Here is a 22,686-nt window from a genome sequence, read left to right on the forward strand (position 1 = left end):
GGGTCATCACATCTGATGTGTGATTTCTGTTCCTCTGCTAAGATACCAAATGCCAGGCGAGTGGAATAAGGGGGGCTGACAAAAGCCTGGCCATCATCAAAGAGGAAGCACTGACATCCGGTCCAAAGGAAAGAAAAGAAACTACAAGAAGATAACTGCTGTTTATCAGATTGTCCCAAGATGAAGTTCCCTTCAAATCATATCCAAAACACAGGAGAACAGACGACTCATCAGCTACAAACACAAGTTAAGAAAAAGAAAAAAGAGGCAATCACAGAGCTCCCTGAGATCCTCTGAAGTGAGTTACAGATAAAAACTTCCCCATTAGCATTTACATCTATGGCTTATAGGGCTGTATATTCCCCTGCTGACTACACTGTCGACTTTATATGCACTCCAGATAAAAATCGGACGATTTAAAACTGTGGCTCAGGCCAGATAGAGCGCACACACACACACACACACACACACACACACACACACACACACACACACACACACACACACACACACACACACACACACACACACACACACACACACACACACACACACACACACACACACACACACACACACACACACACACACACAGTGAGAGGCAGGGCCAAACACACACACACACAGGATAAACCAGAAAATACGACTGAATGCAAATTGCTGCTGAAAGGAAATCAAATCTCCAAAGTTCCTCTCATCTGTGGGCTCAAAGTTTTTTTGGAAAACGCTGTGAGGGTTGCTTTTATACTACACTCTGATACCGATCCAGAATCTAATCTAGCACGGGCACCTACGTCGAAGCTTTGATGTTAAGACGAAAGTGTGGGTGGGTGTGTCTTAGCAATTATGAATCGGGCAGCTTGCATCACAGTTGGTTTTGCTGAATTAGACACAAGACTCCCACAAAAGACTCAAGGAGAGTTCTGGTGTCCTAAAATTAAACCTCCCTCCCTCCCCTCATCCCTCCTTCGCCCCTCGCCGCTACTGTCAACACTAATCAGATCTACACTTCCACCAGTCTGACACCTACACTTTCACTTAATCCCAAACACCCAACCACCCAATCATTTACTTGACTTTTAAAGCTGCACATAAGACTCGAGGTCTGAACACGTAACAGTCGCTCTAATGAGAGACAGATGCTGTGATGACGGCGACATCGAACCGCTCCATGAAATCAGACCCGATCAATACACAGTTGACGCAGGTTATAAAACGTGGCACATGGAGGCTGCTGAACGCTGTCCCGAAAGCTGCACATGGCTCGTTGAGTCCAGATGGACGAAACATGGTCTGAACCCCGACTGCAATCAGCGATCATGGCTCGATATGGCAGTTACTTCCTCGATGAACTGTTTTCTCCAACCAACAGTCCAGAATATTGTTCATTGTTAAAACACAGAAAACAAGAGTTAATCAGCAAATCTTCACACTGGAGGAACTGGAACCGGACAACGTTTGATGTAGTTGAGTCACCAGCAAGACAAACCATGACTGCAACAGGCCAGATCCTTCCTCCAGGTCTGGGAGGAACCTTGTGTAAACCTGCGTAACCCGGCCTTTAGATCCCAGTCTAACCGGGGCATCCCTTCATCCCTAGGACCCCACCTGAGATGCCCCCTATAGCACAGAAACCTCCTCGCCCCCTTTTTGTTTATTTACTTACTTATAATATCCCCCCCTATATCTTTTGATCTATTAATGTTCTTCCTCTACTCCCCCTCATCCTCCATCCTACTTCATCCACACCAGCACTAGACAAAAAACATGTGCAGCTAATATTAAGTCTAACAATACTGACTGTAAATTACAGAAAATATAGTTTTACACACTAACTCTGCTGCTGTTATGATTATGCACACTATCTACAGTACATTGTTTGCATTTCACCCTGAGGTTTCTCCCGTTTTCTCCCTGTTAAGGATTTTCCTGGGTCTAAGGATGTGGAGGACGTTGTTATGATGCTAGGTAAAGCCATTTGAGGCAAATTGTTTGTAAAAAAAAAAAAAAAAAGATATAGAAATAAACTTGCCTTGCCATTTAAATTTGACACATATTTCCATCAGATTTCTACTTTACCTGCAAACCACTGCAGCACTGCACAGAGCACACACCAGAATAAGAAAACCAAATGCTAAGCTTAAGCTTATTGTTGGAGCTAAATATCAGAGGGTAGTCCGTCACCAGGTTCCAATAACAATAGAGGTCGTTAGCATCTGAATGGCTCGATTGTGTATAATTCATCTTTACATTATCTTAAAATCTCCCTCCTGACCACAATACACTCCCTGACAGAGACAAATAGAAAACAAGATCATACAGGTTCCTCATTACCAGCCTATTGTACACCAGCCTGCATCCACCTCTGTGCTGCAGTCTCAGAGCCTGTTTTTATTTGTTAAATAATAATAATGATAAAGATGCGAGATAGAGAAATTATTATCTGCGGCACTTATTCAGTAAACAAATTAAAGGAGGCATGTAACTCATTCAGCTGTGGACCTGGCTCTGTGCGTCTCCTGAGTGGGGAGCAGCACAGGAACGACTGCTGAGACTGCTGGGATATTACGTAAGGGTTTTCGCGAGGCGAGCCGAGGGCACTAGAAGCTCCCACATTCAGCGGTTTTGGAAAGGTAGAGGGGGGATACGCGGCAGCGCAAGCTTTGCGGAGGAGACTTCCTCCCACACAGTCAGGTTCTTGATGAATGTTATGCCAGCTCATCACCACAGAGTAGGCTGCCGAGATGACAAGGAGATAATAGCAGCCGGTACGGTACAGTGTCAAAGGACGTGAAGGAAGTGCTGTGACTCTTTAAAAAGGGGGTTGCTGCAGCCGTGACCTTAATCTCTTTGGACATGTCGTGATGCTGGCGAGCCTTCTGCATCCGTGCCGTCTGAACAGCAGTGACAGAAAAGAAACCACGAGGCAGGTTTTGTTTGTAATCGCATAATCGGATGAAATGTATCATAATAAGAGTGAAAAAACAGCAGCTCGGAGCACGGGGCAGTGCTGACAACTTCACATATTGTCTCATATATCAAAGTGTCTCTCCCCATCAGCTCAGCTCAGTTCTGATTAAGGCATCACAATTATTTCTGACAATGATGCATGAGCTTTGGAAATGCTACATATAGCAATACTTTTTTGAGTTATTTTGGAAATAACTTCACTTCTAAGTTCAAACTTTTTTGCTAGAAATGTCTTCCCTTAAGAGAATAGAGGCCTTAATTGAGTGTATGTCAGTAAAAGCTGTGATATTTACCTGTGAAGAGTTTGGTGATGGCCTTGTTCTGGCGCCGTGCCGAGCAGATGAGCAGCAGCCACGGAGGCAGGAACTCGTGATGACTGGCCAGGAGCTCGGCGATGGTCCTAGGGGAGCCGGGGGACGACCTCTGCTCCCCCTCACCCAGCTGACAACCTTCGTCGATAGAGTCCACGAGCAGGAAGAGAGACTGCTGAGGAGGCTTCACGCTCAGGAGAGGCAAGAGGACACATCTGAGGAGAGAGAGATGGAGATGTTATCATGTCTTCATCCCACTGACAAAGAGGAGTTAAATCAGATCGTGGTTTTTGTCACTTAAATACTTTGGAGGGACAATATTTTTTGTTAATTCAGATGAATTTACACAGGTGACAAGAAACATTCAACAATTAAAACATTATAACAATCTGATTGAATCTGAATCTGCCCACTACTTAGCCACTAATGCTAGTTAGCTGACTGCTATAATGAGAGAGCAAAAAGTTAGCATGGCTATTGAACTCAGAAAATAGATAGCGTAGCTCTTTTCCTCTTTCAAATATTAAAAGAAGCTAGCTAACAGCTTGCTATTTAACCTTTTATGATTGCTAGCTAAACAGTCTAGCATGGCTAACTTGAGCCAGCAAGGTTATCTAACTTTGTTTCTTTGGTAAAACACTTTGAAACTTTGTTAGGAAGAAGTATTTGAGAGAATAAGTTTAGAATTACTTGATTATATATTGAATTTTATATTTGTATATTAATCTCTGTATTAGTTGGTCTGATGACCTTTTGTGAGCCAATATTGGCGTTGAGCTAAATCAAACCAGAACAGATTATTAACATAATATCCAAGCTGTGTAGGAGGCAGAAAATGAAGAAACATCTCCAGTGCGTTTGGTATGAAATAATAATAACAATGGTTCCTCTGTTATCACTGTCCTCTCCATGGCACAAGCTTTACTCCAGGATATATCTGTTCCTCAGTCTGCCCGACTGTGATGCAACGGTACGACACATAACAAGAGAGTGATTTTCTTGAGGCATATCAATCTCTGTTCATCAGTCTCGACTGGGAGAGAGTGTGTAGGCGTCTAAATATGTCTCTATCCAGCCCAAATTGAAACCATTAACAGGCCCACTGCAGATGATTTGAGCTCACACAAACATCCAGAGCAGATAGAGTCATTTATAATTCAGCGGGGCCTTTCTTGTTCACCAAAAAAGCTTCGCCCGAGAGCTAAACGCTCAGCCTTGAGATGATTTCAAAGATGTGAAGAAAAAAAAGTATTTAGCAACAATCATGACGCCTAAATGTGCAAGATTTTTATCCAAGTCAAAAACCTAAACAAATCTCCCTGAAACATTAATATTGATGTTTGAATATGAGCGCACAGTAAATTCAGCCCTGTGGCACGGTTTAAATGCTAAATTATCCCCTTATCAATGGAAAACTGCATGCCAGACGTAGGATCTTCTTGCTCCAGTGCTAATGAGTAACTTCACCCATAAACAGTCACTGGAGCGAGGGGTCTAACAAATGCATATTTTGTTCTGTGAAATGATGTTTGTGCTGGCAGGGCTTGCGTTCCACTGTGATTGCCACCAACGGTTTGAAGCCAGCCATACGACGACCGTTTGGGAGAATGTCATTTCCCAGGACTCGTATAATTACTTCCAGCTCAACTGGCTGCGATAAAGGATCTGAGGACTTCATATTAGTGACATTTTAATCTGGGTCTAGGTTAATTAAACATTTAAAGAGGGTTGAACAAATCAATTAATCGACATGAAAACTTGACTTGAGAGTGGAAGACGGCCTCGGGGCATCTGAGGATTTTTCACGGGTAGCTGTCGTGCAGATAAAATCGGTCACCTTCCAGATGATGGGACAGTTTTTTTAACTACCAGTCTTCCTTAATGGAACTGAAATCCAGGGTTTCCCGCAGCGCTTTCCTGTTAAGGCGGCCGCCTTAACAACAAAGAGCTGCCGCCTAAACTAACGTCTTAAAAAAATTAAAATGTAGCGATATTCACAGCACACACACACGATGGTGACATCAACGCGCGCCGCCACGTCTGCTCATAGCGCAGCAACAATGCAGCAGCGTCAGGCCGTCACTGAAACGCTCCGTGGAACCGAGACATGACACGGTGGGCCCGGTGTAAAAGTTCTCAGAATCAGCCCCGGTGACCGCGGCGCTGACGACTGGGGGTGAGTCGCGAGCGTCATAAGTCTTGGTAGAGCACGGCTGCAGCGACCCTCCGACAGTCCCATCGCTGCGTGTCAACCCCCTTCTCACTTTCTCTCCGTGTCCCCGTCTATCTCCAGCTGCCCTTTCAAAATAAATGCATAAAAAGCCAGAGAAAAAAACAAAGTAGGGGAAACACTGCTTTGTGTTTTCTGTCTTTTTATGGTTTAGTAATGATTTCATTGGTGCAGTAGCAGCGTTCAGTTACCACGAGCGTAGTTGTGACCTGTTGTGATCATAGATGGCATGGCATATGTTTTTTATGTAAGTCCCTTCGAAAAGTCCCAAGACCAGCCAAACTCCTAAAAAAAGCGTGATTTATAGTTCATAACATGGTACTTTTGGCATATGGCACCAGGGCCGTTGCTAGGAATCCTGGGCCCCCTGAAAGTATACTAAAGTGGGCCCCTGCCCCCTGACTTTTCCACTTTTACGTATCTATTATCATTTCTTATTTAGCCTACTTTGTTTTGATGCTAATGCAGCATTACTATGAGTATCAGTCAGGGTCTTATGCAGAATAATTCAGTCATACAAAGATTAGACTACTGGGGTTTTTGTGGGTCCTACTGGGCGCTGGGCCCCTATAATGATGATCACCTTTCTCCCCTATACAACGGCCCTGTATGGCACTACAGGACCAGTTAAATATAAAACACAATTTTATACAATAGCCTATATATAAGTAGGGGGTCCGTGCTCCATCTCTCCATCAGTTTGGGGGTCCTTGGCCTGGAAAACGTTGAAGACCCCTGCTCTACACACCACAGTGCAGCGCGCATGGTGAAAGCGAAGCTTAATACGGCGCACCGACCCCCCCCCCAATCAATCCATTCCCCCCCCCCCCCCCCCCCCCCCCCCCCCCCCCCAGGACAGACACCACCTTAACTAACACATTTTCTGGGGGAAACACTGGAAATCGCTTGTAAGCTTTATCATAAAACACTAAAATACTGTTTTAATGAGACTTCCTCAGGATGCTCAACAGCCTGTCACTAACCCTGCGGCTCCAAAAGCCATTCCTTTTTTAAGCATCTACCACTTTAGGTTCACATCTCACCCCAAGTTCATTATTCTTAAGCACATGGGAGCAGAAACGGCCGTGGTGCTTTCAGACCAAAGTATACACTGAAGAGGCCTTTTTTTTTTGCAACGTCTTCTCCATAGTTACTAAAGAGAAAAAATTGTAAGTCTTGCAGAGGAACTGCACTGTATTGGAAAAGTTTATGCTGATGGTCTGCCTGCAAAATGTTTCATTTCAGCATCATTGCTGTAATGTGAGGATATGTAAAAGTTTTATTACAGGATGTGCATTGTAAAGTAAGGCAAATTAACTCAGACATGCAAAGCAATAACATTTTTACCACATTATGCAAAAGAAAAACTTAATTTTCTTGCATATTGCATTATGTGCATCCCAGAATGTAAAAAAAAGAGTTACATGCAGGCCTTGTCTGCACTGATTTGCATGCATACAGTTTATTTTCCAGCGTTTTGAAATCCCATCACACCATGACCAATGATAAGATGTGTGTGATACCAACAGGCAACATTGTGTAACATATTTCACTTTCTGCGAAAAGATTTCATTCATCAAGCTGTTGATTAGTTGTCTGGTTTCAATGGATAACATGGCAAACAGACAAAAGCAGCAAAATCTCACATTTTAGACGTCAGAATTAAAACGTTCTTGCAAGTAAAATCCTCCATTAATCAACTGTTCCCTTTAACTCAAGACAAAACCCTTCAAAAATATACCTCTGCTTCCCTGCAGCTAGACACTGGGCAGTTAAATCTGTTTTTTTCCAAAGCCTCTACAATCTTCAGCTTGTATTCATAACTTTCTCCAGAGCACTTTGAGCTCTCAGCAGGAAAGAAAAGCAAATGTTCAGGCTCTCCAACCTTCACGCTCAGCCGTGATGTTGCTCAGTCTTTCAGAAACGCAGTCAATCAACTCCTCCTTCTGATGGCCGCAGCCCACAGAGACCTGCAGTGCCATCTGGGAGCCTTGCCAAAAGGAATGTCCATCCACAGGGGTGACTGTGTGTGTGAATGGTTGTGTCTGAGGCCACGCTGCCTACTGAGACAATCAAATCCACAGTGACAGCAAGTGGGCAAAACAAAGAGCCTTTCTTCTATTACAATTCAGCTACTTTGGGGCTGTCAAAGAGTCAAAAGACGAGGACTGCGGACAAAGAAAACTCCACAGGACATGGGAGATGGAGAGAAAATAAGCTCGGGAAAAGCTGATTTAGTCCGCCGCACAAAAACCTGCAGCATACCTGAGCCAGAAAATTAAAAGTATTTCAGCCACACGCGGTGGTCTTGGACGGTGTACCAACTATTTTGGTTCTCGCTCAAGTCCTCAACATATGCCCAAGTTGATGCCAATTGCTATTTAAGACAAGGAGGGAAAAAAAAACAGGGATAGAGAGGGAAGGGGGGATGTGGAAGGCATCTAATGCACCCTCCATCTGTCACGTTGTGCTCGCGACTGCGGCGGCCATTGCTCCCTCCACAATGTGCAAAGTGAAGCTTTCAGGGTGACGCTTAGTGAAGATGTCTGGGGCCGATGGGGCAGCACCGGGCGCCGAGCCAGAGCCTTACAAATTTACACAGCTCATTTTATAGAGCGGGCGCGGAGCCTGAAATCCATGCCACATTCCCAAACACCCAAACACACACACACACACACTCATAAACACACAAGCAAAAAGGGTGGGACACACACACACAGTGCGAGTCTGGCCATCTACACTGCTCCCGTTAATGGACTGATGGCGATGGCCAGCAGGTGAGTACAGCTCTCAGCTCTCAGACGGATCACCGCACAGAGTGATACTGACAAAGCCTTCCACCATTATCAGTTAAAAAACCAGAGGCCTTTTCATTAGAAGACATACCCCCCACCTCCACCACCTCACACCACCTCACCCCTCCCTCCCCCTTCATTTAGCATCGAGTCAATTTGGAGGAAGCCTGCTCAGCGTCTTTGAGAAGTCAGGAGAGCTTAGTGCCACAGAGCTGAGCGACAACAGCTGACTCATGCACCGGCTCATCCAAAAAACTGAAAGAGACAACTATCTTGCAGACCCCCCTCTTTTCTTATAGCATATCTTACATTATGCATAACTCCACTGCAATCATCTCATTCAAAGTAATCACACTGATGAGGACAATAGGAGCGACTGGAGCTGAGAGCAAATGTTATCAACAGCCAGGCTCAGACAGTTTAACTGTATTCTTCCTGTTATATCCTCCATATGCTCGCATGTGCTCCACAGTCTGTTCATCATATCTCTGCTGTTTTATCTGATTGCACCAAAAAAAAGGGTCCAAATTGTGGAATAAAGCTTCTTCATTGTTTTTTTTATTGATGCAGAGTGGTTACACGGGAGCAGAGCTGCAATTGCGTAAGCCGCGGACGGACATATTTATGTTAATTTGCGCTGAGAGCCTTTCATTAGTCAGATAACCCTCGGAGGACGTCAACCTGGCAGCGGTTAAATGACTTACTTCTCAAAACTACAGAAACGCTCATTATAATCATTTGTTCAAAACGACTGAGTGGAGAATTGGGCAGCGTTTTATTTCTTTCTTTCTTTCTTTCTTTAAAAAAAAAATCCTTACTATGCATTAACAACCACGTCGTGTCGAGGCACAAATGAGCTCGAAACCATGACGACATTATTCTGATTGACATGAAGCTGCTTGGCCAACGCCTCGAGTCTTACAGGGAGTTTTTCACATGAACACGGTTCAGGTTTTTCAGCTGCAGTTTCACAGTTGCGTAATTCAGCAAAGTCCAATTTTGATGAATTTTTAAAAAAATTCTTAATGCTGCTGGCCTGACCCGAGGTATGGTGATATCAATGTTTCGGTCTGTCAGCAGTCACTCCTCCACTTTAGTCCAAACTAAAATATTTAATTTACTACTGTATTTTCCTATCATTTTAGGTCTAAAAGAAGGAGTCTGAAGGTTTTCAGTTTAATTGCACCTGTTTTGCGGTAGTCATGTCTGTCCCTGCATCGCCACGGTAAGCCGACATGTTTTTAAAACTAGTTCTAATTCAGAGTCTGGCGCGAGACCCAAGTTGACGCGCTCGGTGTGTTTACGTGCAGTCGGAAGCTCCCGTTTGTGTCATAAGCACAGGAATATCAACTCTTGACTTGCTTGAAGTAAACAAACTTCTCGGTGCATGTTCGAGTAGCCATCTGACGCTGTCTGTGGAAAAAAAATGCAGCTTTGAGGGATGTAAACAGCCTAAGCAGCAGAACTTCAATCTGCTCCCATTCATCGCTGCCGTGGCGATGCGGGGACACAACTACCGCAAAACAGGAGCAATTAAACTGAAAATCTTCTTTTTAGACCTAAAATGTTAGGAAAATACAGCCCCGAGTTGAATTTGCCCAGATTTGTCAATAAATATAAAAACTTTGTCTGTTCTAGATTTCATATTCAATTCTTGGTTGACACTCCTCATGTGCAGCAGATACTGATGGTTCTTCCATATTTTGCTTTACAGGCCAAAAACTATTTTCCAGAATAACACAATTGTATTATGTTTCATTTCAGTCTTACGTTTAAACTAAACCGAAAATATTTGATTGGCACCCTTTTTTTCTTCTTTCTTTTCTAAAGACGTCCCGCCCCCTGGTCTGAAAGCTGAAACTCCTCCGCTAGAAACACCACACCTCAGCCGGTGATGTCAGAGCAGGTGTTTTCTGTCAGCAGCTGTCAAAGGTGGATTACCTCATATAATGACATCAGCAAAACTGAGAAAAAAAAAAAAAAAAAAAAAAAACTCCAATCACTTTAAATGGTCCTGTAAGTATCTGAAAAGTGCTTGTTTCTGCTGTTCTTCTAAAAGGTGCTGGACAATGCGAGAATTTGATCTGGGCTTAATGGACCTGGACGATCAATTCTGTGCTGGATGTGGATGCAGCAGACGAAGGCCTCGAGACGACTGTCTGGTCGAAGGGGAGGGGGGGGGGGTTACTTACAGAAAAAAACAACTATTTAAAAAAGCACAAATTGCTTCCCAGTAATAGGCTGTGAGACCCAGGCTTCTGGTGTTTTGGTTCTCAACACAGTCATGGGACTGGCCACAAACAGTGATCACATTGTTTTTATGAGGGTGGGGGGCTGCATCTGCAATCTAACCCTTTCCCCACCCTGCAACTACGTCACACCAAACTGTTGCTGTTCAACATGTCTCTCTGTGGACCTGCCCTTCTCACACACACACTTTGTTTACTCACTTCCTAAAACTCCCAATTATTTGGACCGAACCGGATCTTGAGTAATTAACGCATTCAAATCTCAAATCTGTCCTCTTCCATCATCCGGATCATACATGTTTACTTCTGTAATGCGGCTTATTAATGATTAGCAAACGTGTAAACAGGCACACTTCTTCTTCTTCTTCTTCTTCTCTGGCCAGCACGCATACCTCAGATAACTATTCCAAATCCCCAAAGCTCTTCCCAACCCAGATGAGGTGTGCATTCCTGGCCAGCGATTCAATACCGTCAAAGGAATCTGAAATTTCATCCCTTTCAACCCCCTCCCTCCTTCCCTCCTCTCTCCTGCCAGAGTTTGCCTCCAAAAAACCCCTCTCTCTCCCTCTCCCTCTCTCTATCTGCTCCCTCTCAGCTCTACACAGCTGTCTGTCCGCAAACGCCTCAAAACACAACACAAACGCACGCACGCACGCTTTTCGCCAGGTTTTCTGCGCAGACAGGTAAACCTGCGAGCTGTTCCCGAGCCAGCCAGGACGGGATTTTGTTACACAGCCTCTACCTCAACCCTGGTAACAAAGAGAGGCAGTGTGAGCTCTGGCACACGGGGGGGGGATGATGAACATGAATCTGGTGCTGAGGAAACTGGTTGTCATCAGAAATCAATATCTGTATTTATCAAAGCATTGATTAAGCATTTCATATTTCTTTTTTTTCCTAATCAGTTTCGACAGGTCCCTGCATAAACACAATTATTTATGTCAACGTTGAAATATTCCTGTTTTTTAATGTGTTTATTCCTCGGGGGTTTGATGTGGGAAAACACTGATGTCACATATTTACATCCACCAATCAGATATTGGGAGTGTTTTTTTGCTGCCAAAGCTGTCAATCAGATCTGATCAAACCACACCCACGTTGTCTTTACAAGCTGTGTTTGACTTTGAAACGCAAACTTTGTTATTCAGTCATGAAGTCCTCAGAGCTCGGTCTCGGCTCTGTGAGTTTCTCTGTGGACTGAGGCTTTGACACGTTCAAAGTATTATCAATAAAAGAGCCTGGAGCTGCTTTATAATAAAAGAAAACATGCAAATCTCACATTATACAATATGTAACCTTAATATAAAAGAGAAATACTTCACATCTGACGCCGGGTTTAAGCCTGTAAAGTAATAACTGAAGCAAAAATGACAAATTTTCACTGGTTTTACCTTCTAAAATCACACGTTAGCTGCTTTTTGCCCCCTTTGTTAATCAAATACTTTGGATTATATGGAACAAATAATCAGCACAAACACTAATAAATACAATGTGCAATGTTCACTATTGTAGAATATGTTAAATAAACATGATTGTGTGGCAGATCCAGCCCTGCTTTATCCTCATGAATGAATCCAAACCTCTGATACAAGAGTTTGAGCCCTGCAATTTGTCCAGTTTATTTACCGAGTGGGTTGACAACAATATGAATGAGTTCATGTATGCCCACAAGAGCACGTAGGCACATCCACATCCACACAAATAAACCCTCACATTAACACACACACACACTATCCGCCAGTGGCGTGGAGACAGAGGCTGGCCCCAGATTGCTGAGTCATCGTTGCAGTCGCACCAGCGCTGCTGTTTCTCCTCATCTGCTCGACTGGAGTTGATGCGTCACACTGAGAGAGTCTTCTCTTTTTTTTTTTTTTTTGTTTCTAAAATGTGGCCCTGATCTGCAGCAAGTTTTCCACAGCCATGCACCACATGAAAGACACAAGGAGGGGGAGGGACGCTTTCATTTGGCGTCCCCCTTAACCCCAATGAGAAAGGCTGTCCGACGAGCAACAGTCAGAAAGTCAACACAAAGGAAAAAAAACCACAAAGCTTCTTCTTCTCCGGCCTATTAAAAGAAAAAAAAAAAAAAGAGTCTTTAGTTCAGAGTGAAATGTGTCCGGACTTGAACGTGTTCAAACTGAGACAAAGAGGCAACAGGCAGCACATCGGTGAAATGACTGTTCCCCACTAATGTCACGTTATTAGAGGGTTTCTCTCATTTAGGAAACTGTTAGATCACAGGACGTTGCGTCATCTGCGCAAATGTCTTTCGTATTTATTTTTATCTCTGGCCGTGCAGCTCACTGTTTCCTACAGAGCCGATAACTTCGATTCACTCCAGAATTTAAGGTTAGCAGTGAGCCTGTTAATGCTGGAGGCGTGTGTGTGTGTGTGTGTGTGGTGAAATGACAATATCCACCTCCACTGGAGGCAAGAAGACGAGATCTAATCATCCCCTCCGCTTTGATTACTTATCTGAATTATCAACAGTTGTTTGGAGCGAAGCAACAGGCAAAACGGTTACAATGAAAACGTTTGATGTCGCTGCCAAGAAAATCAGCATTTTTAACCAAGAAAGAAAAAAGAGAAAAAAAAAAAACATAAAACGGTTAGTTGCAGCATCAGTTTCTTCCGCAGACACGCTGAGGGGACAAAACGCCGCCAAGAAAGTTCACATTTTGTTCACAAATTTAAACCACGGTCGTTCATCATCTCTGAAGTCTGTGCCCTTTTTGCAAAGAAATGGAAACTGATCCAGCTGCAATATAAACTTAACTCGGTGTTGAACGGCCCCCCAACAGCACATCCACATAAAGTCACACCTAGACTAAAAAGGCAGCTTTGTCCGGTCAGCAGAAAAAAAAAAAAACCTGTTGCCTTTAGTTTGACCCACATGGCTGGGTTAATTCCACCTATTTAAAACCAAGCTCTTTTGTCCTGCAGGGGGAAAAGTAAAGCGTGGTTGGATGACAGGAGCCTGACTGGTTGTTTTAAAACTCACAAATTCACTCATTCTCCAGTCAAAACAAAACACAGCAGCCAGTGGCCTTTGATAAAGACTAATGAGACACAGGAATGTGCTTCTTTGGCTTTGTCTAGAGGTGAAATCCTTGGTGATACACTGCAGTCCAAGTGCCAAAGCCCTCCAGATAGCAGCGATGGCAATGAGTCTGACCCACCTCAAGTGTCAGTCTGAGTCTGGACCAGCAGACGTCAGCTCATAAGTGGTGAGAAAAGGAAGGTGAAGCCGCCTCTTTATCTGCAGGACTGAGCTCATGACCTGCGTTGGCTGCGTCTGTCCTGCTGTTGCATCATAATACTGTTGGTAATATACATGGAAAAGGAAAGTGGAAAGTGCATCCTGGTACAGCTCTGAGAAAATACTGGTAATTATACCTTTGAATGTTCAAGAAAAGCACCTAATGTATAAAAAGAACTTGTTGAACATTGAATATTTTTAAAAACAGACTAAAATAAGTCAATTCATGATTGCATTTCAATGTGTGTGTAAAGTTCAGCCTCTGTAACCTGTTCTTCCACAACCACCAACAGTGGAAGTCACGTAAAGCTATTTTTAAAAAAGTACATTTGTCCAATTTTCCTCAACCCTTGATATCTTTACAACACTTGAATACCTTAACTGTGACTGTTGGATAATAAAGATTTAACAGTCTCCAGATGAATTAAACACCTGTTACAAAGCACAGAGGCATTTTATACGGCATCTAGGTCAAAAACAACTCACTTCAACAGTTGAACTGAAAAATAAAATGTGAAATATTCAGAAAATTCACACACACAGTTTGGTTGGTGGCTGCTCCTCTCTGCCGGGGGAATCTGTGCCTCATACCTTTGGTATTTCTAGAGTCCTGTTTACATGCCGCTCCGGTGTTTCCAGTTAGTGCTCCTTTAAAACTTCTAGGAACTTAAATTAACTCCACATCAGCCGGCTGATTAATCACATTAATGGTCTGGAGGGAACTTTACTTGGGCCTTTTCCACTTTGTGATGTTTCTAAATGCTTCTAGTGCTGCTTATATTTCAACTTTTGAATTTCTTAAACAATCATTAAACAGAGATCTAAAGGTAATTTATACAAATGCAACAGTTAAACGTGGGAACAAGTGTGTAAACAGCAGCAGCGGTGGCGGTGGCGGCTCGGTGTGAGGAGGCTTTGCAGACAGAAAATCCAAAAGCTGAGCTCTTAAACATCCACAGTCTGTTTCTGTCGCTCCGGCTGCAGACGTACAGACAGAGTGGACGTAAAAAAAAAACCCGTGTCTGAACCGGCTTCGATGTATTAACACACGACTGGTGATTACTATCAACAAACAGGCCTGTTTGTCTTTGACCAGGCTAAAGAATTTGGCAGGGCCTCATGCACTCAGTCACTAGCTAACGTTTAAAATCACAGCTACAAGTGGGGTTGGGGTGAGAGAGGAGGGGGGAGGACGGGGAGGGGGAGGGGGGGAAGTGAAACTCGTATAAATTTTATTGAGTGAAGTACAGGCCTCAATCTGTTCAATCAAAATGAGGTATGCACCTCCTGCGAGTCTTTATCCCTGATGTAAATTAGTGGGTTATAATGTTGGAATAATAATAAAGTTTTACATGGTTCCATTTCTTGCTCTGGTTTGATTTTTTTTTTTTTTTTTACATGTCGCTGCCAGATCCAGCCGACGATCTTGGCTTCTTCCCTGAAACCAGATAGCATCTCCACCAGCAGGGGGGTGAAGATTATTTGTGTACAACAACAACAGCAGCAACAGCAGCCCGGAACATTTTCTTTTTTTACACCTGAGAGGACGATAAGGCCTAAGACAACGACGATGTGTGTCTGAGGTCTTGTTGAGCCAGCGATGTGACTGACATGTCAGCAGAAATAAAAATTAAAAAATAAAACGTGAGATTGTCATCGAGTGATCCAGTTGCCTGGCTGTATTATTTAACAGTAGAATGTACTGTGATATTGTTATGTTCGATCATTCTGACATAAAAACTAATAAATAAAAAAATAATAAAACGTGGGCCGTGGACATCCAGTGTGACAGAGAGCAGAGCTGAAGTGAGAAGTCCCCGTCCCCGCTGGGCTTCTCTCTCTGTGTTTATGTCCCCATGATAACCTGCATTTTTTTTATTTTTTTCCTCCCATGTGACAGGGTCAAACCTGAGTCAGAGTCGTCGGCATGATTACGAGCAGATGACAAGAGGAGCGCTCAATTCCTTGGGAATGAGCAGCATGTTTAGGGGAAAAAAAAAAAGCGTGGCTTGAGCTGTTGACTCTGGTGAGCGTTTAAAAAATGATTTACCTTGCTGAACGTTTGACCTACATTTTTTTTTCCCCCCGGTGTGTGTGTGTGTGTGTGTGATGTTGAGATGGTGCAATAAGCGTCACCAGATGGCCAGACAAGAAGCGTGAGCTGTGTGTGTGTCAGTGTGTGTTTTCAGTGCTGCATTCCTGCCTGTGTTGCACAGACTGCCTGACCTGTGTGTGTGTGTGTGTATATGTGTGTAACTAACCCACATACACACACAGGCTCACGCGCATGCAGCTCCCGTCTAAAGCCTGTGTCTACAATAACAGTCCGTGTTGATCATGTTACATGCCCGGGCAAGGCGCTGGATGGATGGAAGTCTACAGGCCGACTCTACTGTACTCTACTGTATGTCATGTGTCTGCCGTCGCTTTGACTTGGGTCAGTCGCTACGGTAACAGTCTAGGGATGTCACGGTTATAGATTTTCTTGGTACGATTATTATCAGAGAAATAATCATGATTATCACGATTATTATATTCAATAATTTTACACATTATGAATGTGTAAAAACAAATATAGTCAAAATAGAATTGCATTACCAATTACCGGTATATAAACAAATTATATAAAGTATCTATTAATATAGGACCAATTATTAATCCTTCAGAGGAAATGTTTGAAGTATTCAAATGTTTTTTATTCTTACAAATGAGGCACTAACATTTAAATTCCTACCAGTTCAGTGTTACGTTATAGGTACATTGGCATTAACATAATTTAACCCGTTACTGTGTATTTACCTTTACTCTGGGGTACAAAGCCAGGTGGTTATCCCGCAGGTGATGGTTCATATCGTTCATAATGTTGCGTAACTTTGTTCACATTCCGTGCGAGTTGAGCTGATCTGCCGACATTATCTTTTTTGGAAAGTGACGGTATTCAGGAACCTTTCCGATTAAATAATTGTGGCGTTTAATACCGCGATTAATTGTGAAAACAAGTAATCGTGACATCCGTAGTACAGTCAGTCAGTCGCAGTTCAAAGCTCTTTCCTCAACCAGTCCAGTCCGGGTGGGTGGGGCGTGAGGGGGGGGGCACCTGAGCTCGGCTGCAACTTAAAAATATCTGACCTTTCTTAAATCAGAAGCCGAGAGGCAGCGGCGGCGGTGTCGGTGGTGGTGGTGGGGCAGTCCCACCCAACATGCCTCACCAGGGGGGAAAACCAACAAAACCATGACATCAAATAAGTGGGAAGAGGGAGTGAGGAGGGGGGGGGGGGGCTGCTGAGGCGGAGCTATGCAATGAGTGTGAGCAGCAGTAAAAAACAGAGAGAGAGAGAGAGAGAGAGAGAGAGAGAGGAGGGGGGGAGGGGTGCATCAGGGTCAGGAGGTGGAGAGGGAAGGGAGGGAGGGGGGAGGGGCTGGCTTTTGCATTTTACATTTCCAGCCAAACCGAATTCCTAGATTTCCAACAGTACCTGGAAACACCAGAGGCTCAACGGACCTGCGTGTTTCTACAGGAGGTGTCACCACGATTTGTTATGTTACAGGAGAAGGAGAGTGAAGAGCACATGGGGAGGTGGTTTTATGGGTGATTTCACATTAATTCTCCATTTATCTGCTGTTTTTTCCATATATTATTGTCCAACAATCAGCCTCAAACTCATATATACGAACTGATAGTGGTGAGAGAAGCAGCTGATCCTCACATCAAGGAGTCGCAGCCTGTTTTCTGTCCATTCATGTTTCTGTTGATCAACTGATTACACTACTCACAAAAAGTTAGGGATATCTGACAAGAATATCCCTATAAAAAGTTCATGCTACAGTGATATTCTATCATGAAAGCCTTTTAAGTAGAAGGATGCAATGGTAATTCCTTTATCTCAAACAAAAGCTAACAACAGTGGTGGCTATAGCACAACAAAAATCTCAATGTTTCAATAACTTGATCAATTTGATCAAAGTGTCGTCTTGGTCTCATGATGTCAAAATGTGAACATGGTGGAGAGGAGAGGGAGAGAGAAGAGGACTGTATTCATTGAACCAGAACATTTAGTGGTTCAATGACAACTGAACCACTAAATCAGACGGTGCTTGTGATTTTTGTGGTTAATCACCTTGTTAGAGAACAGCATGTTATTCAATAAGTATTAAAACAATTGGACATGTGCATTCAAAAGTTTAGAGAAGGTTAAATTAAAGGGGAACTATGCAAGTCCGGTCGCTTTTCCACTGTTTTGCTAACCCTCCTCCCGGCCATGTGCAATTGTTTACAACAAAGCTGGTGAGAAATCAATCAATAGAGCAGTAGATACCGTTGTATATCATATACGATGTTATGACGTGTATATTTGTGTAGTCTTATCCCTCATAAACAAGAGATTATGGTTTATGGGGCACGTTTTTCAGCCAAGAGATACTAGGTGGAAGGCAGAGAGCCTCCATTCTCCCTCGTAACAAGTTACATGTCATTTATTAAAGCATCACAATTACTCCACAGCTGTTTAATTAAGGTAAAAATGTAGCATAGTTAAGCTACAAATCCTGCATAGTTCCCCTTTAAGTTAACCTGTAAAGGTTATAGTGCATTTTAGGTGCATTCTGAACTTTAATCCAAAAGCCAAACATCCCTAACTTTATGTAAGTAGTGTATCTGTGAAACCTTTTCTCTGTTCTGTGTGTGAAAGTGAGCTGATGAGTGAAACCTGTGGAAAAGAGGAAGAGGAAGGGGAGTAAATCTGTGTGTATGTGTGTGTCCTTACCTCTTGAAAGCCTCGGTGGGGTTCCTCTCACACTCTCCGGGCTGCAGACTGCTCTGCACAGCCGGGTCCCGCACCTTCTCCTCGTAGCCCGGCAGCAGCCCGCTGCGGCAGATCTGTCCCACCAGACCGCGGATGAACCCGCCGACGCACAGCGTGTCCGAGTCGTCCGCCCGGCAGAAGTGGAAGGCCAGGCTCTGCTGCTGCAGCCCCCGGTGGGTTCCCTGCGCCGACGTGGGCCACAGCAGCTCCGTGCACAGCGCCGTCTTCCCGCTGCCCGGCCCTCCCACCAGCAGCACCCCCCACGAGCCGCCCGACTTTGTGGATCCTGTTGTCAGGCTCCCGGGGTTGGACACCGCCGCCTGCGACTGCTGCGGCGTAGACGACGGCGGTGGTGGCGGCTGCTTACTGGGAGTGCTGGTCACTCCGCTGAGGTTGTTGGTTTTCTCCTGGAGGCAGTGCTGGATCTTATGGAAGACCCACTCCCGGCAGTAAAAGCGTTTCCCCTGCAGCAAACTGGTTTGGGCCATTTTGATCTTGTGCTGCTGTTCCAGCTATTCCCTCCTCTTCATAGGGGTCCCTTCATTCTTTGCCCCTCACATTTTCAACTCCAACAGAGGCCGGCTGTAAATTCGGAAATCCATGCTGTCCGTGAGCCAAAAAAAAAAAAAAAGAAGAAAAGAAAAGAAAAGTAGCTCTCAGAAAGCAGCGTGCACTTCACTGTCCTCGGTGTTGGCGATCAGAAGAAGGAGCCAGGATGGATGCAAGTAGAGAAGCCGCTGCAGCCGAGCTTTTTGGAGCCTTACTGAATATCTAGGTCAAAATAAAAAAAGGAAAAAAAGAAACACAGGACTCAAACCATAGATTTTCCACCAACTTTTTCCAGAGCTTTCCCACTGGTTGAACTGAGTGCTCCTTGTTATTATGAGTGTGTTGCCTTAGCATGGCGCGGGGCATGGCAGGGCACCCGGCTCTTGAGTGCATCCACTGGCAAACTCAAGCCACCGCCGCTTGATACAATTAGCCATGGGAGTAGTTGCTGATATATTTCCGCTGATGCATTTCAGATGCTACCGGGGGTGACCAGAGCGCGTTTCCATTACATTAGCATGAGAGAGGGCTGCGGCCAGTGCAGAGTCGGTCTCACCAATAACATGCTAAGCACTGGCTCCTTCCCTGGAAAACAGACACACACAGAGAAAAAAGAGAGGCCAAATTAGGACACAGGCTCAAACACAGTTAATGCTTCATGCAAATGCACAATTAACCATCTGAATTACTCCTAGAGCTGTTTGTAAATGTTAATGCAGAAGTTACAACCGCCGCTACGAGCTGAAACCTGACGCTGCAACGGTTTGACACTACTTATAGTGATGCACATCGTTCTTATAGGGTTAACTCTCCTCCTGCAGCTCCAAAATAAAAAGTAAAAAAAAGTAAAAGAAAAGGTGGGCGAGTTGATTTTCGGTGCTTTCATCCTCCACATCACATCACAGCCTGGCCTGGACCGGTCCGCCTGCCCCTGCAAACTAAATTCTTGGCAGGGGGTTCGTCCAGTTTCTCTAGTCTATCCACTGATCCCCCCTTCCATCCTATGTGGCTTTAAATCCCAAACAGTCCACATCCGTCCTGCACTGTAGAGAGAGGAGGAGGAGGGGGAAGCAGGAGAAAAGTCCAAAAATGAGAGGACCCTCTTTTTCCTGCACTTACAAGGGGTTGCAGAACAGTGGGTGGGAGTGGAGCAGCAGCAGCAGCAGCAGCAGCAGCACCACCACCACCTAACAAAACTGGTTCTTCTTCTTCTTGTCTCTCTCTCTGTCTTTTTAAAATAAGGTGCAGGAGTTTAATCTAGAGTGCACGTGATGGTCAGTGACTAGGAAGTGGAGGGATCTTTAAGAAAAGAAGAGGAGTTGCAGGCTGCAGGATGTAAACTGCTTCCTATAATTTAAATGTCTGTCACTTCTCTACTGGAGCTAATGCAAATACTCCATAGACTCTCCAGCCAAGAAGAAACACACACACACAGTGAGAGAGAAGAGACACACACACACATACAGTGAGAGAGAAGAGACACACACACACATACAGTCTTGCTGGATACTTTGTACCGCTGCCAAATAACATGGATTTTACACAGGCTGCCATACATCCACCACCTCCCTGCTGCCACACAGCACACAAAGCTCAAGCCAAATTAAAATGTTGCATGCATTGCATATAAACACACAGGCTACATACATATAACACACACACACAGCAGAAAGACCAGTTGTGTTTTGAGACGCGAGGCGACAAATAAATAATCTCCTACCAAAACGCCACGGATCGACTCCAGCTGAGTGAAGAGAGTCTTTTGTACGAGCAAGCCAACAAACCTCACCCATTTCAGATGGGATACCATTTACACCTATGGGGGGGCTTTAAAAAAAAAAAATACAAAAAGAAAGAAAGAAAAGCTCCGAGCAGAGCAGACGAGAGAAGCTCACAGTTGTTGCAGCAGCTTCCCGGAGAAAAAGAAAAGAAACCCCTCCAACAATAACCGACAAACGTCGCCCCGGTTGTTGCGCTCAAACCAAACTGTTCCTTCAACTTCAATTAAGCCACTAGCGGAGCGTTTCTCTGTTTTCCTACAGTTTTAAACGCCTCTCTCTCTCTCTCTTTCTCTTTCTCTCTGTGTCTCTCTCTCTCAGACCCGCACGGCTCCTCTCACCTCTTTGCCGATTCCTCTTTCAGTGTGTGTGTATATATTTTTGGTGGGGGGAGAGGTGGTGGTGGTGATGGAGGTGGAGAGGGGGGGTATAGTCAACACCCTTCTCCAGTCCACGTTTCAAAAGCCGATGAGCGGATGGATGAAGCCGAACGGCCGTTTCCTCCTCCTCCTCTTCCTCCTCCTCCTCCTCTTCCTCCGGTGCTGGTGGTGATTCAAAGCCCGGATCCGTGCATCGCAGCGACGGTCATGTCTTTTTCTTTGAATCGCTCTTCTCTGTCGGTGTCAGCTCCTCCTGCTGCCCGACACTGATCCACAGTGAGCCGACTGACTCTCCGCCTCCAAACACTCTCTATTTCTCCCAACTGCATGCAGAGCACACACACACACACACACACACACACACACACACACACACACACACACGCCAGTGAACGCCGCAAGGCCTTGTGGGATTTGGTGTTTTTTCCTCGTCTTGACGCCATTAGTAAAATATAAATGGTGAAATATGTAAAAAAAAATTGTTATATAGTATTTTCCGATATAATTACCTCAACAATGATTTAAAAAAAAAATTGAATCCTTTTTATTTCAGGCAAATAGATATTAGGCTAATGAAAATAATCTTTCTCTCGGGCGATAAAAGGGGAAATAGGAAAACTATATTATTATTCATAATGTATTTATTGTTTTATTTTGTTATTTTATTTTATAAATTATTAATCATACTATGAAAGTATACTATGAAAACTGTAAAAACAAAAAACAAAACAATAAAGGCAAATTATATGTGATTATTGTCATTTATTTGTCCTTTGATTATTTTTTGCCACTGTTCATTCTAAATGGAGTTAGTCCAATACAGTACGATGCAATACAATATGTTAAGGTACAACGTAGTACACCATGGTACAATAAGATATGATACTATACGATTCGGTACAGTACGATAAGTTACGGTATGATACTATATGGTACGGTGCAATGCGATAACCTATGATATGATAAAAGCAAATGTCCAGGTGTCATAAATTGATTGTCAAGTTTCATTCCCTGCAAGAACACAAGTTCAACTTTACTCAAAATGTTTTTTGTTTGACTTTTTTTCAGTGAAAGATATTATATAAATATATTTCCCATAGATAAAATATTTAGTTTCCAGAATACAAAGTGGATAATCCTGATGAAACTGAATTGATTGATCGATTGATCTGTGATATCAGCCTCATAACACTCAACTCTTTTCCTTCTTGTTGTCCTTCCACAGTCTCTGTGACTTATTTAAAGAATCCTGCCATGAAAAATAAATGACTAAAAGCGAAACAAATCGACTGCCACTGATTTTCAAGTAGGCGAGAGATTTGAACTCTGGCAAGACATGAAAGAAAAGTTGGTTTGTTGGAGC

The 22,686-nt window shown here is 43.9% G+C and overlaps 1 protein-coding gene across 3 annotated transcripts in view; it reads right to left on the minus strand.

Moving 5' to 3' along the window:
- ankrd50 (ankyrin repeat domain 50) overlaps nt 1-21,603 on the minus strand; it is a 38,805-nt gene extending 17,202 nt beyond the window's left edge. For 2 of the 3 annotated variants that reach the window (XM_083980444.1, XM_083980442.1), the window contains exons 1-3: nt 21,285-21,603; nt 18,578-19,750; nt 3,264-3,496 (exon numbers count right to left, since the gene is read on the minus strand). In XM_083980444.1, coding sequence (XP_083836570.1) covers nt 3,264-3,496; nt 18,578-19,104 — 760 coding nt within the window. In that variant the 5' untranslated portion in view covers nt 19,105-19,750; nt 21,285-21,603. The other variant, XM_083980443.1, reaches the window with a different exon arrangement.
- Between the last annotated feature and the right edge of the window lie 1,083 nt (nt 21,604-22,686).

The sequence above is a fragment of the Trachurus trachurus genome, assembly GCF_905171665.1.
Source record: "Trachurus trachurus genome assembly, chromosome: 10".
NCBI lineage: Eukaryota > Metazoa > Chordata > Actinopteri > Carangiformes > Carangidae > Trachurus > Trachurus trachurus.